Consider the following 16,970-nt stretch of genomic DNA (forward strand, 5'->3'; position numbering starts at 1 on the left):
TAATAACAGGTAGCTCACTTTGTTGTTAATTTCGCAATAATTCGCAAACAAATATTTTCACCGATTTGATCGATTATTAAATTGTATCCACGTACAAAAAAAAAAAAAAAAAAAGAAACTCTTCTTTTATTTATCACACTTTCTTTTTTTTCTTTTTTGTACCAAATGCATTTAACCTTGAGCTCTTTCTTTCTTTCATTCGTACGCGAGTATCTTAACTAGATTTTTTTCCATTATCCTCGAGATTTATGGGTGACCGTACGACGTCTAAAGTACGATGGATATTTCAAAATACAAAGCCATGACCTGCATTCCAATTTCCTCTCTCACTCTCTCTCTCTCTCTCTTTCTCTCTTATTCTCATTCTCTCACAATCCGTCCATCTCAACTCGTTTACGTCGTAGCATTCCTCTAACCGATCGACAGGAAACTTTTCACTGCACACTGCAATATCGCATGAAACGCTTTCAAGTAAGATAAACAACAAGAACAACAACAACACCAAGAAGGAACACGACGAAAGGCAGAATGTATGGTAGTGGTAAATGAAGCGACTACAAGGGGTGGCTAGCGGAACGGGGGGTGGTAGAAAAGGGTTTTTGGAAAGAAGAAAGGTAGAAATTAGAAGTAGAAAAGGAAAGACTTATTAACCCACATAGTTCATCGTCTTCGTAGTTTCTAAGTAACTCAACTACATTTGTGTGTGTGTGTATGGAATTTTCAAAAATTCACGTTATAACGTAAATGAATTGTTGGAAACGTTGTTTCCCGTTAGTAACGAATAGACGAACATAACCGCGGTTATAGAATAAATACCACAACTGGGATTTCGCTTTTCCACGTATTGCGGAAGGGTTTGGAATAGTAGTTGCACGAACGGGACGTACGTCAAAAGTAATTAAACTACAATCGTGCCTAATGGTAAGCCAGATAACCGCTAGCTCTGCGAAGCAAATGGTGCCGGTCTGTTCTCAAACGTAGAAACGGTACCAAACATATAAAACGAATGCAGAAATTCTATCTCGAATGAACAATTAATTTAACACGGTAGTTAACTTTCAACAACGTCACTCAATTTTTCGATTGGATTACAAAGAATTTATTTATTTTATATCATCACCCTCACCCCCAGACCCCCCTATCCTACCCCGAACACAATATCTCTTTGATATCAAATATAATAAATGTAAGAAGAGAGACAGTGTGAGATAGAGAGAAGAAGGAAATGGTAGGAAATCAAATATTCAAATAAATCCAATATTAAATCATTCTAATGGAATTTGGTAATTATCTGCTTCTTCTTCTTCTTCCTCTCTCTCTATCTTCTTTTATCTTTTTTTCTTTTTATCATAACATCCCCTCTATCGATCGTGGTTTAGGTAGAGGATAACCGGAGAATTTTGGGGAAAACGTAATTTATCGGTTTCCTACTTATCCTCGTGGAATTCAACGAAATTTAGTTGGGATCATACGCGGAGTAAGATAAACGTTATATAATATCCTTTGGTTGAAATATTCTACGCGAATTCTCGACCAATTTTCAAAGTATCTTATCTTATCTAGTAACAAGAATTTCTCTAGGTTGTTAGAATTATTTTTAATCGAGTAGTAGTATACTATAATGTGATAGTATAATAGTGGTTTACTTCTAGTATGTGGTAACAATTAAATCAACCTTTGCACTTGGTGATACATCCATGTCACATGGGGTTAACCTTATTACATGAAAAGGTTCGTACAATTGAAACATTCATTTTACCTAGACCCAATCTACGCATGCATACATGCATAGATGCATGCATGCATGTACCTATGTTGTTTATCTATGCTTGCTGATCCTTCTCTCTCTCTCTCTCTCTCTCTCTCTCTCTCTTTCTCTTTACTTGTAAACATCGTGCGGTTTCACAACACGTAGCAATTAAGGATTGACAAGCCACAAAGAACATTTGATATTATCCTTTACAAATTTGTAGCTTTTTTTTTTTAAAACGCATTTATACTTTTATCGGATGAAACAATATAAAATAATGATAAAGTAACGTATTGTTATTAAATATAAATTCATAATTGATTAATCGTTCATTGATATTTATCCATTCGATGATTCTCGATTCCTTCTTTCTTTTTTTTTCTTTTCGAACGATTCACGTAATAAATGGATATTACATTTTGAAATTTGTTTAATATTTCACGATGAACACTGTAAAGAACAGATACGCAGTTACGTATAGATAGTTGAAAAAAAGAAAACTATAATATGTTTGCAGGAACGCAACGTAATAATACGGAATGTACGTTTCGAGAGAAAAATAGAGAAAAAATTACGTGTAGTAAGAACTTTGTCACTCGTTCTTGTTCTTGTTGTTGTTTTAAAACGGGAAACGGAATGAAGAAAAAGTAACGAGACCGATCGATTTTGTTAAAGGAAAAAAAGATCGATAATGTTTAGAGTTAGGGGTTGGTTAGTAGTGATACTTAATGAGTTTCGGACGTGTCTCGGAGCAAAAAGGAATATTGAAATAATAAAATGATTAGAAAAAAAAGAAAAGAAAAAGAAAAAGAGAAAGAAAGAGAGATTTTTCTTGTCGAACGTCAAACTTCGAAAACTTCTAGTCCAATTAAAAACTTCGAGAAAGTTTATTTTGTCTGTCGACAAAAAATCAAAAGGAAAATAAAACTCGGCGACAATTTAAATCAGAAAAAAAAGAAAAGCAAGTACTCGTGTCTTACAATTTAATCGATAAATCTACTTTAAATGAGAAGAAAAAAGAAAAGATCAAGAAAAGGATAGAATATATCACTTCACACTTCTTCTTCTTCTTCTTCTTACGTTCTAAGTTTGCTGATTTATATGGGGTACGAACAAATCGTTGTTCTCACTTTACCTAGGCCATTTGCATTCACCATTTTATCCGTGCCCCTCTTCCTTCTCTACCCCTTTTCTCACCTAACATTTTCTACCAACCCGTTTATATGGTTTTCTAGCAAATCGTACTTTAATAGTAGCACCATCCCCCTCCCCCTTCCTCCCCCCCGTTGCGAATGACAAACGAGCTGGCGAAAAAATAACAACTCGGCAAATATTCGCGCACTCATCATCGGTATGAAATCCCACGGGGAATTAATCGGCCCTGACATTTCAACGCTCGTCCTACTCTCAATTTTTTGATCGGCCCAACAACCAACCAACACACACACACACACACACACATCACTCATTTGACTGAAATTTACGCGTGAAAAAAATACTTGTTAGAAATTTTCCAATTCGTAACTTTTAATAGGAAGAATTTTAGAAAATTGTAGTACCCATATAAAAATATGGTTAATGTTCGAAACCATAATCGATCGTAGGGATGAAGAAAAAAAAATAAAAGAAACCCCCTTAGGATATTTCCTTTTCGTTGTTGTTTATTCTACTTCTTCTTTTTCTTCTTCTTCATTCGTTAAAAGTAGTTAAAGTAAGTTACAACAAAACGCATTACGAAATATAAAAAAGTCGAACGTTTGTTTTATTCGGATAAGCTGACTGAAAGATCGATATTACCTATTTGAAATCGATAAATCTTATTGTACCTGTCGATCGATCGTTAACCCAATACGGCGTCGTTCCGTTCCTTGTTCGTTCTTTATCATTTTTCTTAAAAAGCTTGAAAGTTTCAACGTTTTATCATGACTGTCGATTATGACCAAACGTATGTTCGAACTTTGAAGAAAATTCAATATAACCAAGATACATAATAATTTATAATAGAAGTTTTATCGAAAAATCCTGCCACCCCCCATGTATTTATCATGCTTTTTTTTCAATATTAAAAATATACGTTCATACGTAGAGTTGTAATAATAATAATATATCGATTGTATGGGATAACTCGTAAAGAGGATAAATTTAAATGGATAGAAAAAAAAAAAAAACGAAATAATCAATAATATATCGAGAGAAGGAAAAAGAAGAAGAAAAAATTGAATGGGTTATTATTATGATTAAAATATTGATTAATAATAATAATAATAGCACTTAGTTAGATATAGGAATAATGTTTAATAATTATTGAAAATGCTTTTTAATAAATCATGAGTCAATTATCTCTTGTGTATACAGATAATCGAGATTGTAAGCGATATTGGTAAAAGCATTACCTGAGATCGTTAGCTCGGTGCATTCTCATGCCACGCGTTGGATGCCGTGGGGGTGGGGTGCACCTGCAGTCACAATGCATGACGCAAAGGACTACGCTAGTTGCTAGAGTTACGACCAAGGGTGCAGCAAATAGTTGAATGATCGTAGCTACTTGTTCTTCTCTGTTATAAGATGCCATCACGATGCTCCCGTTAACGCGACTGTAATAACACGGAAATTTAGCACCCTCGTAGCCCATGTCGCGAGTAAAATTCTCGCAATCAACGACAGGTGGGTAACCGCAGCCCTTGATATTAACGAGAAGTACCGCTTCTATGTCGGCCACGTTCGTTGCTCCTGTTATGGAACAAAAAAAAGAAACAAAAATATAAAATGATAGATAAATCAATATTTAGTATTCGTATAACCGCAATAATATTTCGTACAGATATTTTTCTATTATTTGCAAAAATATATTTTATTCATAATTATAGAAATTTAATTGATCTCACGTGCGCACACGCGACCAATCTTACGCGTGCGCATCGATCTTTCGAAGGATAACATTGAATGAAAAACATAAGTACTAACTTGTTGAGTTACTTGATATTAAAAAATAATTAAAGGGGTTATAATGATGGATCTTACCAGGAAGAGCAGCAGCGGTAGCCGTGGTGGTGGTGGTGGTAGTGGTAGTGGTAGTAGATCCGCTAATTTCCGTGTCATTTTTCATACTATCGTTGTTCCAAGGTGAATATGTAACATATATATGAGTACATCTGTAAACGTCGCTGGTACATCCCTCCCGGCATGAGCTCCATGTGCAATTGAAAAGACCCCAGAGTTCTTCGCGTCTGGATGTAGTACAGATGACCGGTTCGGGTGAAAAATCAGCAGCCAGGGTGCTGATAGCCGGATCAACGTAAAGGGGTACCAAAAAGAGGAGGGCGGCACCACCTGAGGTCGCGACGAAGGCCAGAGCCGAGGTCGCATAAAAATTAAGCCGCTGACGGCAGGTGCGTCGTGGCGGTCGGCGCCTAGCAGCGCCAAAACCTAACTCCAACAGTTTGCGACGACGTAATTCACCTTCCTTGGATTCACGCGGCTCAATTTTCTTCTTGTAACGTTCCTGCCGATGATGATGATGATGATGATGATGATAGTGGTGGTGATGACGGTCGCTACCACCCCCGCTTCCTCCACCCCCACCCCCGTCCCCGAGATCCCCACCTGCGCTCGAACTCCCAAGACTCTGTTGGCCGTGATAACGACGATGATGATGATGATGATGGTAATCGTTCTGACACTGGCACTGACACTGACACTGACACTGACACTGACAATGACAGTGACAGTGCCCACAACTCGCCTCCAACAGAAGATCCGAGCTGCTCCCCCGCATCACCCACCCGCGGCTCTCAAAGAGGCCCCAACCACCACCCGATCCTATTCGTCCTAATCGTTCCTTCGACCCCCCTCCTTCCCGTTGTTGTCCTCCTTACCGAGGGCAAAATAATTTCTGATACTCGCGACGACTCAATGCCGCGATTCCCTCCGGTTAAATTCTTTCTGCTAGGAATCATCGAGCGTCCTCCTCTTACCGGACCTTTCTTCTTCTTCTTCTTCTTCTTCTTCTTCTTCTTCCTCTTCTTCTTCTTCTTCCTCTTCTTCCCTTCTTTATGTTCAATCGATTTGTATGCCGATCGAAACTAACTCTTCCTTTTTCTTTTTCTTTTTCTTCACTCCACCGTTTATTATATTTTTCCCTTTAAATACTATTATTTCTAATACGAAATATTATCGATCATAATCTTTCAACGATTACTACGAGACGCTCGTATGAACGAGAGGAACTATGAAACATCGTTGAAAGTGTATCGATCTGTTGTTGGATCCTCGACTAACCCACGCGTCGTAAATTCTATTTGAAATCGTTATCACGAATACTATTCCCGATTGCATTCGCAAGCGCGCTCGATATACAACAGATTCGATATTTTTAAAGCCGCGACACGTTGGTTGGTTTGTTGGGTTGGTTGGTTTGTGTGCGTTCAACTGCGCGGGGCTTTACGAATCGAATCCGTGAATCGTTGCTAAGCCGATCGCGAGTTAGGCACCTCACTGGATTCTCCTCTTCCAATTAACGGAATGTTCATAGCTCTCGCTGAGATTCGATTTTCACGGAGCAGAAGGAATTTCTAAATTCGATGATCATTATTATTATCTTCGAAATTCCATTATAAATTTTTCCTTTTTTATTTTTCCCTCTTTAGATGATATATCGTTGTCTCTCGCAAGGATAGGCCTCAGAAGGGGAAAAAAAAGTAAACTTCCTCACGGTAACTCTCGTTGAAATCTTCATTAATGATACAAAAGAGGGTCACAGACACTCGTCGTATTTTTTTCTTTTTTTTCTTTCTTAGGCCAGAGATAAAACTCTTGAAGTCAGTTAAAAATTGGTGGTGGTGTCGTTTGCCCTTCAAATTCACGGAATATCATTCTAAATTAATTACTATTTTTTACTCTCTCTCCCTTAAAAAAATGATATATATATATCATCATCATCTAGATAGAGTAGATACTATCTCTCTCGCGAATGTCTTTTATCAACTATCCTTCCTATTTGTTTATACATGCAAATAAATAAGTAGCCATCGTAACGGACTACCAAATCCTTCTTCTTCCTCTTCTTCTTCTTCTTCCTCTTCTTTTTTTTTTTCTCTGTCTCTCCCTTTGATATTTGATTCTATCAGTAGAGAATCTCTTATTTTATTTTATTTTATTTTTTATTACTTTTTTCTCTACCACATATATATCATTTTTTTCATTTACAGATTTTCTTCCGTATATGTAATTGTAATCCTTCCTTGAAATTTTCCAAGATGTTGTCCCGCCTTTTTTTCTTATTTTCTTTTTCCGTTTTCTTAATCCGTTTTCTCGTGTGTCTTCTCAAGAATTTGTCATTGTCGTTAGAAATAGATGAACGGAGTTAGAAAAAAGATATTAGGCAGAAATAAAGAAGTCAAAGTTAGATGGATATAAGATTGAAAGTATATGTCTACGTTTGTATGTGTGTATAAGAGAAATAGAAAGAGAGAGAGAGAGAGAGAGAGTAGACAGATAGAGAGTGAATACGAGAATATTGAATCACGCGTTAGAACGACGTTATCCTACGATCGATCCTTGCACGAACCACCTGTACAGATGTATATCCTCCACGAGAGAGCTTTCTCTTCTCTCAGGCGCGCGCTTTGTCAGTACGCGTGTATACTCTCTCTTAAACGAGAGAGAAAGAGAGAGAGAGAGAGAGAGAGAGAGAGAGGGTGGAAATGACAAAGACAGAGAGAAAAAGAAAGAAAGAAAGAAAGAGATAGAAAAAATTGATAATACGAAGGGTGAGAGAGGGGTAGGTTTTAAAAGATATTAACAATAATTTTTGGTTGTCCAAAATACAAAGGGATAACAATAATCCTATCCAATTGACAAAGCCAACCAAGGGGATGAAATTGGGCTTTGGTGGGTTGTTTTTAATCAGCAAGATTATTTTACTTTGACGAAAAATAATAAGAGCCGCACTTGTGTTTTCTGATCAATGAATGCGTGTGTCCCGGCACACCATCATCCGCCTCGCGGATCGCGAGTTAAAGCGCGACTAGTCGTCAGAACGTCGTAACAAAAGTCCTCGATGGGGGAGGACAAGCTTTCGTCCGAAACGACAGGGCGGGGTTCCATACGCGCATGAGCGACTACCATACCCCACTACCCTTATCATCCTATTTCTCCTCTCTACGTATAACATAACTTCATCGCGCACACCACGGTGCATCCTCCTTGTTTATGCTCTCTCCTGCGAGTCCTTCCTTTTCCACCTCCCACTTCCCACTACTACCATCACCACCCACCCCCATCTGCCTCTTTCTACAAAACCACCCTCCACCTCTCAACCAACCAACCCCTACCTCGACTAGAGTCACTCTTTCTCTCTCTAGCTAGCTAGCTATCTATTTATCTATCTACCTATCTATCTCTGTTTCTCTGGGTTTTTTTTTTTTTATTCTACCTGTCTTCGGTATTCCCATCCCTTCTTCGTATTTCTTCCTACCCTACGAAACTTCGTCATTATCGTTCTTTAATTGCGTTCGATAATTAAACTAATTTTTGTGTTTCTCTTTTTATTTTATTTGATTATTTTATTTTCATTTATCTCGCTATAGATTTTTTTCTGCTTGTCCTCGAATGAAATTCGTTCGTCGGTGCAACAGTTTAATGAATTTCTACGATTTTTGTTGGATATATTTTCTTTCTCTTTTTTTTTTCTTTTTATATTCTTAAATAAATAGGAAAGGAGAGATAGAAAAAGGAGATAGAGTAAATGTTGGTTCGATCATGGTGGAATATATATATATTTGTACGGGAACAGTGTATAGTTCTCAATCTATTCTCCGAGGAATGCTTTTTACCATGTATATATAAAATTCTCTCGCGTATCGACGCGCCTAAAGAGTGCAACCGTTGGTACACGAGAGAGAGAGAGAGAAAAGAATCCTTTTCTGATTGTTCACACGGCCGAGTTGTGCAAGGGAATCTAAGTAAGTCGGATGGAATTCCCATGAGCTATAGGTTCTTACTCTAAAAGGATAGAATAAAATATTAGTATATCGTCGAAAACTTTCTAAATCGGTGTGTATTCCTAATAATATTATAATTACAAAAATTAATAAAATCCATAGCTTTTAATTATTAATGTTATTAAAATTATATATAATTATTATTTATAACGTTTAAAAAACCCGCTAACTATCGATCATATATTCCAAGTATCACATTGGGGTGAAAAAGTGAGAAAGAAGATGGTCGGGGTGATAAGAATAAATCAATGTCGAGTAAGAGAATGTAAAATGCAAGGTCCGAACGATGACGACACGCACGAAAGTGAGAACGTCATCGCGAGATTCCCTATGACGTCATTCGAACTAGAAGTACAAAAAAAGATCGATTGAGGTCGTTGCAGTCGCGTATAGAAATTTTTTATTTCTTTGATTGGCAATACTGAGAGACGCGATAGGTGACGCCATCGTGGCAACATCGACGTGGATGTCCAATCATGCAACGTTGCTTTTCATACTCATTGACCAATCAAATCTATCGAAAGGTTGTCCCAGAGTGCATTGCATGTTGAAATAATAACCATAGAGTGGGGGGAAAAATGGTCTAGAGGGTCTTTCACATCGTAGCTACGGTCTCTTTGGTGTCGAGCAGCCTAGTGGGTTGGGTGCCACCACTTTACGAAGACGACTGCGAGAAGAAGAATTTACTGCATTAGAAGCACGCAGACAACGAAGAAGAGAAAGGAGGAGGAAGGTTAATCTTGGAAACAACGTTCCTTCCTCTACTCGTTTTCAACGAGTATTACGTTTTAATAAAAATATGGCGGGAACTGAAACGCCTAACGTTAAACCTGATGTTTTAAATCCATCATCCGAAACTAACGAAAATAATGCAAGAGAACGGAACGTTCAAGGCGGTGGTGGAAGTAGCGGAGGAGGTGGCGGAGGAAGTGGCGGTGGCGGTGGAGGAGTAGGAGGTGGCGGAGGAGGTGGTGGAGGCGGAGGCGGCGGAGGAAATAATCGTGGACCTCGTGGTAGAAAAGGAGGCACAAGATTCTCTGGTGGACGAGTACCAGGAATGATGGGTGGAGGCAGGAACGATGGACCGGTATGAAAATCACATTTTTCTTTATTATTTTACCATATTTTTTGATATATATATATGTTCTTCTATATGTATACGTATATTTTTCATTCTATCGAAAATTGTATATTTCGATCAGAACGCATTTCGTTTAGCGGCCATTTTATATCTTTTTACTAACCACGCGGTCCTACTTTTCAATAAATCTATCTTCTTTACTTTGAAAGTCTTGATTAAAAACTTTACGCTGTTTAGTTTTCTTTATAACTATATATATATTGATTCTACTTAAAATAAAACGCATATATCGTTATATTATTTATGTATACTATTTTTGGATTTTCTAGAGTCTCGTTTTATGCATATCATTGTTCTTATTACCAACCGGTTAAAATAACGTATATTTTATTGTTTTATTACTCGTATAATATTATAAATTCTTATTAATTATATATGATATTCTTGGCGATTCTTAAAATATTAAAACTCTAATAAAAGAAATAGTAGCGTCGGGTTATCGATCTCTTTTAGACGCCATTAGCAACCGTACATAACGGCACGTCTCAAAATGGTTGCATTCCGACGCGATGCTATTATAGATGGCGTATCGTAAAAGAACACGTGTTTCAAATATATATATATATATATAGGTATATATCTTATTTAATTAAGATTAATTATTATATCTTACGCGTTAAAAGATATTTTTATTTAAATAGATAAAAATTAAAATATATAGAAAAAAAGAAATAATTATTTCTATAAATTGAATGGAAATATTTTAGATGAAAATGAGTGACTCCATGATAGATGGTGGCTTAGATAATACAATGTCTGAAGGAATGGGAAGCATGGGAGGAATAGGAGGAATAGGAGGATTGGGTGGTATGGGACCCCGTGGAGGAGTTGGTATGCGTGGTGGCGGTGGCGGTGGTGGCGGAGGAGGTGGTGGAGGAGGTGGTGGTGGAAGAGGTGGCAGAGGCGGAGGAGATAGAAATATAGGCAACCGTTCTCAAGATGTAAGTTTCTGAACTCTTAAATATACAAAAATAAAATAGAACTTTATTTGAACAAAGATTTCATAGGTATATTGTTATAGGATCGATTAATGGAACGAATAATGGCCATAAGTGGTCCTACGCATGAATTATCACCTCAAGAAACTGCCGAAAAGAAATTCAGTGGTCGTAATCGCTTGTACATTGGTAATCTTACTAATGATGTTACAGAAGAAGAAATTCAAACAATGTTTGCACAGTATGGTGAAATATCCGAGTTGTTTGTTAACAAGGAGAAGAATTTTGCATTTCTTCGAATGGTAAAAATAATTCATTCAATTTGTTATATTTTATATGTGATATATGATATTTGTTTTAATATGATTATAATAATTACCGTTTGATATAATTGTGATACAAACTTAATGGCTGCAAATTTTAAATGATTTTGTTAACTATACATATATATCAGTGATCATCTTAATTGAATATGTTCCAATCAAACTTATTTATCTGTTAGGATTATCGAGTTAATGCTGAAAAAGCAAAACATGAATTAGATGGTACAATGCGTAAAGGACGTGCTCTTAAAGTACGATTTGCACCTCATTCTTCTACGATCAAAGTCAAGAATCTTACTACATGGATTTCGAATGAATTGTTAGAAAGAGCGTTCAGTGTATTTGGAGAAATTGAACGAGCCATTGTTATTGTGGATGATAGAGGGAAGTCTACTGGTGAGGGTATTGTTGAGTATTGTAGAAAACCATCTGCTCAACTTGCTTTAAGGAAATGTACAGAGGGATGTTATTTTCTTACTGCGTAAGTTTATTTACAAAAATTCATTATATTGTCCATTGTTATAATAACCCCGACGCCACGCTTGTGATAATTATTTTTTTATCAACAAGTGCCATAAAAATTTACTAGGGGAATAGAAAAGTAGATTCCACATATATAGGAACCATGGCATACTATTATTTTAGATGCTGTGTGCCAAAAAGTGGAATACATTTATTTTATTATATTTTATTTTATTTTTTTTTTTTTTTTTCAAAGTAATATCTTTAGTAATCATCCATTCATATATTTAAATACTGTAAATTAAATTCAGATCTCTTCGACCTGTTGTCGTGGAACCTTTTGAGCAACAAGATGATATAGATGGTTATCCTGACAAGAATTTACCTCGAAAGAATCCTGAATTTTTCAAAGCACGTGAAATTGGACCAAGATTCGCGCAAATAGGTAGTTTCGAACATGAATACGGGACGAGGTGGAAACAATTACATGAATTATACAAACAAAAAGAAGAAGCGTTGAAACGAGAAATGGCAATGGAAGAAGAGAAATTGGAAGCTCAAATGGAATTTGCAAGATACGAACATGAAACCGAATTACTGAGAGAACGTACGTTCTTCGAAATTTGTAGATTATACTAATATAAAACTCGTAAATAATATATTCACGTTATAATTATTATTTATACAGAATTACGAATGCGTGAAGCTGATAGAGAAAGACAGAAGAGAGAATGGGAAATGAAAGAAAGGCAAGCGGAAGAACAAAGAACACGTGAAGAGGAATTAAGGAGACGTCAACAAGAAGAAATGGCAATCCGTATTAGAAGACAAGAAGAAGAATTGCATAGACGACAACAAGAAAATAATTTGTTCATGCAGGTGAGTAGCATTTATCATCTCCATTTTTTAATTTATTTACTTTTTCGATTGATGAATTATATCACGAACCTATGGGTGGATAAAATGATGTGCCTAAAACATACCCAATTACGATTCATTGTTCGATATAATTGTTCTTTACTATGTATAAAAATCTAATATTTAACGACACTTAGGGCTCTGCTCCTTTTATTTTTAAGGAGCAAGCGATGAGAGGCGGTGGTGCAGGAGGTGGAGGCGGTGGAGGTCTCGGTGGTGGAAAGAATTATGATTCCGTTAGTAATAGTGATCGCGACGGTTATGGCCAACCGGACGGTAAGTTTATTTTTTCATTAACTTATACTATCGAATTTCAATGATTTGAGTCTCTTTTCATTATATAAATTAAAAAATTAAACCATTCATTTTTACACATATTAACACGTTGACTGTCGTGTAGTTCATTGGTAATCTCAACACGACAAATAATAAAAATACATAAAGTAAATAACCGATACTGATAAATTTTTAAGTAATACCATTGTTTTTATATCAGGATTTGAAGAAAATAATGACAACTTGTTAATTACACACATTGTTTCTTTTAACATATTATACATCATCAAATGTTGTCATTTTTTAACGTAATAATTATAATTGGACACAGTTATTGTAAATATTCATTATTATTTACAGGAGGAAGCAGCATGCCAGTGGTAATGTATCTTTGGTCATTTATATTCTAGTTTTATAAGTTCTAATCTATATATCCTTTACACTTCTCTCTATCTTGAAACATATAGTTTCTTCTTCTTTTCTTCTGACATTTTATTTCTACTCTGACGAAAATTATTACAAATAGTTAATATATTTACATCATTACCAATTTTATAATTATTATTAATAATCATAGGTGGTTTTTTTTTTTTTATTTTTTTTTTTTCTATTTTTTTTAAATATTATTTTTTGTTATTGCATGGAAATAATGCAGTCGTTTTAATGGAAACTGCCACTGCCAATATTCCGTATATTTTTTAGTGGTATATTCCATATCCCCGTGAGCATGCTGTCTGACATAACAGAGTTCTAATGTCTGCAATACTGCCAGATATTTATAACTATATTTCTATGAATAGAATATTATTTTAATTTTATACAAATTTTATATATATTTGTCAAATGATTTTAGTATAATAATATATTTAAGGAGCATTAACATGTGGAGGAGTCAACGAGCATGTGAAACGAAAGAACATCTCGTTATTATTATTATTATTATTATTTATTGAGAGTGTCTCGAAAAAGATATACGAATTAACATTTATTTAAAAGTAAGAAATATTCTGGGGATATTAACATACAAAACAGTTTACTGCCATATGTGTATATATATCTATATCTATACTTTTAGAAATATTTAATGATACATATTAGGACAATAATTTGATGATCTATCTTTGCATTATAACATTGAACCAATATCTTCATTCTTATATCATATATAAGGTCTAATATACGATTATATATCTCTTAACTCTTTTTTTTTCTCTCTTAAGTTCATGGGATATAAATATTAAGGAATTGCAGTGTGGAAACAAAAAAAAAGCATGGCTATTTTTGAAAACTCGCGATGTATCTCTTATCTCGAATTTATCTCCACGTGCGTGTGTTAGGGTTGTCCAAGTTTTCCACAAGTCGTTAATATCAAATTTCTTCGTCGCTTTTTCCTTCGTGATGTGTCCTAATTTAGTTGGTTTAGGGGCGTGGGAAAGGGAGGAGAGGAGTATTTCTAAGTTTTTGTGTCTCCTACTGATTGTGTGGACACCACGTGTATGAATGGAACAATTCATATGTGCATTCTAATGATGCATTCTTTGGGAAATTAATATAATTTACAAAATATATATTTATAAAGGAAACCAAAGAGGTGAAAGTTGTTAAAAAAAAAAAAAATCTACGAGGATTTTACTTGGGGTACAAATCGTAATTGTGTTGAAGTACTTATTTAGGATGTGTTATATTAATAAACTACGATTTCTCTCTCTGTATTTCTACAAAAAGAAAAAAGAAAAAAAAAGAAATATTTTAATCTTCAATCGTGAGACGATTTAAAACTTTAACTTAAGACTGAAATTGAAACTTGCTTCGTTTGGTCTCTCCACATGCTTGCAGACAGGAGACTCTGTTCTTTTTTTTTTTCTCTAGTTCAGTTAAGATTTAGGTGTTTTTATCTCTACTATGGAACTTGAAGAAATACTTTTTATCGATGCAAAATATTGTTACATTGGGAATTTAACAAATTTGATATATTTGATTTTTCCTTCAATATTAAAAATGCATAATAAATATATTGACAAATGATTTAGTTCCATAGTAATTACTTGCTGACCAAGCAATGCCCAATTTTATCAGACATATTGGAAAATATTCTATATACGTTATAAATACTCACTCATTCCACTGTTGTGTCGGGTTATATGCAAGCTTTTATTTTTATAACTATCTATCATCTCTCTATCTCTCTACATATGTGTATGTATAAACATATACACATATATATATATACTCCTAAAATAATTCTTTTAAATGAACTATGAACGATAGAAATCTTTTAGAGTCTGTACAGTACGTAGAGTTTGCTTGGAGATCTTGATCAAATCTCCTTGCTTCTCATATCGTGTTCAGACTCTGCATACAAAAAATTATTAGTCTTTGGGGTAACACATATATAAATATATATATATAATATACAACACTATATATTATATAAAAAGTAATATACTCTTTAGACTTAGCACTAAATACTTTTATATAATCATTAGTGAAAATGAGATAAACATTATAATATCTAATCTATCTTAAATCCCTCATTACATAACTCTAATTATATTATACTATTTTCAGCGCGAAATGTTTAAAACAAAAAGATTGAAACGCGTCCTATATTGAGAAAATATTTCTAATGGAATGAAATTAATGTGAATTTTTGTTAATCTATAAAAATGAAATAACAAATTTAGGTTTTCTATTTTGAGTATATCTCAAAAAACTAATTCTACTTTTCTACGTGATTTCTTATAATCTAATTGAATAATATATACATCTCTTTAGTAATATGATAAAAATGCTAATCGCATTTAGAAACCTATTCTATTTTTTAACGTTCATATATTCTTCGATTAGGAAGCATCGTTTGAACAACGTGTGTTCTCTGATATAAAGACTCGAAGTTTCCTAAGGTCTTTTAAATAGATGCAAACATAATCTAATTCTAATAATCACATGCCATATCATGGCTTCTTTTAAAATACCTCTATATATGACAAATGACTAAGACGATAAGACGTGTACGCTCTTCTGGACAATAATATTATCAATCTTCGTTGTCTGCATTGGGCATTTGCTTGGTCTGATTAAGTAATCGATGTTTAAATTAAATTTACAAAAAAAAAAAATATGTATATATACATATACATATTAATAAGAGACGCTTCTTTCGGGAGTTAGTTTTTAAAAAAAAAAAAAAATTAAGAGAACATAAAAAAAAATGCGTCTAAACGAATACTTTTATAACCCATGGTGTTCGATATATAAAAAAAAAGAATATATATCTCACGTATTCAAATACTATTATTATTATTACTACTACTACTACTGCTACTACTACACATATACATATTATATATAAAAAAAAAAAAAAAACCACGCACGCAACATCTAACATTTGTTTTCCCCTTTCTTTTCTATGTGATTTGACGAAAATTGTGACGATGACCTGTACGCTGCTGTCAAACATGTGGATGGTTCGCCCTGAAAAATATGTGCACAAATCTCTATTTATGGTACATCCAAAAACAAAAAAATATTCTTCTCGTTGTCCTGTTTTATCTGAACACGTATAAAACAATATCAACAATTGTATGTGTAATCGTTAAACCGTCGGGATGATGATATTATCATAATCTCTCTCATCAAAACGTGTGGCTTTCACACTTTCGGATATGCTACCACATCATTAACAAACAAACAAACAAAAAAACAATACCAATTATGGATTGAATCGCGTAAACAATTATTATTATTATTATTCCGCGCTATGATTATTAATTGTTGTGTTTTATATTTACATATATTATTATTATCATCTTATATAACGTTTATCGCATATACACATATATATATATATACATATATAAAAATCACATTTGATGCGAATGTTAGGATCCAAAGTCGTTTATGGATGCATATAATAACATGGATCGTGGTAGTCGTGGTGGTGGTTATAACGACGATCGGGGACAAATCATGGATTTGATGGATATGAGAGTAGATATGAGTAACATGGGTGGTGGTCGTGGTGGTAGTGGTGGAGGTGGACGCTGGCAAGGAAATGATCGAAATCGTCAAGACGATTATCCTAATAAAAGGAGACGTTATTAGAAAGAAAGAAAAAAAAAACATTTCGAAGGAGGTGGAGATTATTAAAAAAAAAAAAAA

At 34.5% G+C, this 16,970-nt stretch overlaps 2 protein-coding genes across 3 annotated transcripts in view; one reads left to right on the plus strand and one right to left on the minus strand.

Annotated features, from left to right (window-relative positions):
• LOC106789572 overlaps nucleotides 1–7,902 on the minus strand; it is a 21,663-nt gene extending 13,761 nt beyond the window's left edge. Inside the window, exons 1-2 of the mRNA XM_014753911.1 lie at nucleotides 4,772–7,902; nucleotides 4,144–4,480 (exon numbers count right to left, since the gene is read on the minus strand). Coding sequence (XP_014609397.1) covers nucleotides 4,144–4,480; nucleotides 4,772–5,525 — 1,091 coding nt within the window. The 5' untranslated portion in view covers nucleotides 5,526–7,902. The remainder of the gene's footprint in view (nucleotides 1–4,143; nucleotides 4,481–4,771) is intronic.
• A 1,425-nt stretch (nucleotides 7,903–9,327) lies between these two features.
• On the plus strand, nucleotides 9,328–16,970 carry LOC106789573 (hrp65 protein-like). Of its 2 annotated transcripts, none has more exons than XM_014753912.1 (9): nucleotides 9,328–9,838; nucleotides 10,600–10,833; nucleotides 10,914–11,132; nucleotides 11,333–11,634; nucleotides 11,927–12,222; nucleotides 12,304–12,494; nucleotides 12,695–12,809; nucleotides 13,170–13,189; nucleotides 16,695–16,970. In XM_014753912.1, the coding sequence occupies exons 1-9, from the start codon at nucleotides 9,551–9,553 to the stop codon at nucleotides 16,911–16,913; spliced, it is 1,884 nt and encodes a 627-aa protein (XP_014609398.1). In that variant the 5' UTR covers nucleotides 9,328–9,550; the 3' UTR covers nucleotides 16,914–16,970. The 2 variants fall into 2 exon arrangements, with proteins under 2 accessions (XP_014609398.1, XP_014609399.1); XM_014753913.1 differs by having other exon boundaries at nucleotides 16,704–16,970.

This window comes from Polistes canadensis, unplaced genomic scaffold (genome assembly GCF_001313835.1).
Source record: "Polistes canadensis isolate GaletaPanama2010 unplaced genomic scaffold, ASM131383v1 scaffold_191, whole genome shotgun sequence".
In the NCBI taxonomy this organism is placed as follows: domain Eukaryota; kingdom Metazoa; phylum Arthropoda; class Insecta; order Hymenoptera; family Vespidae; genus Polistes; species Polistes canadensis.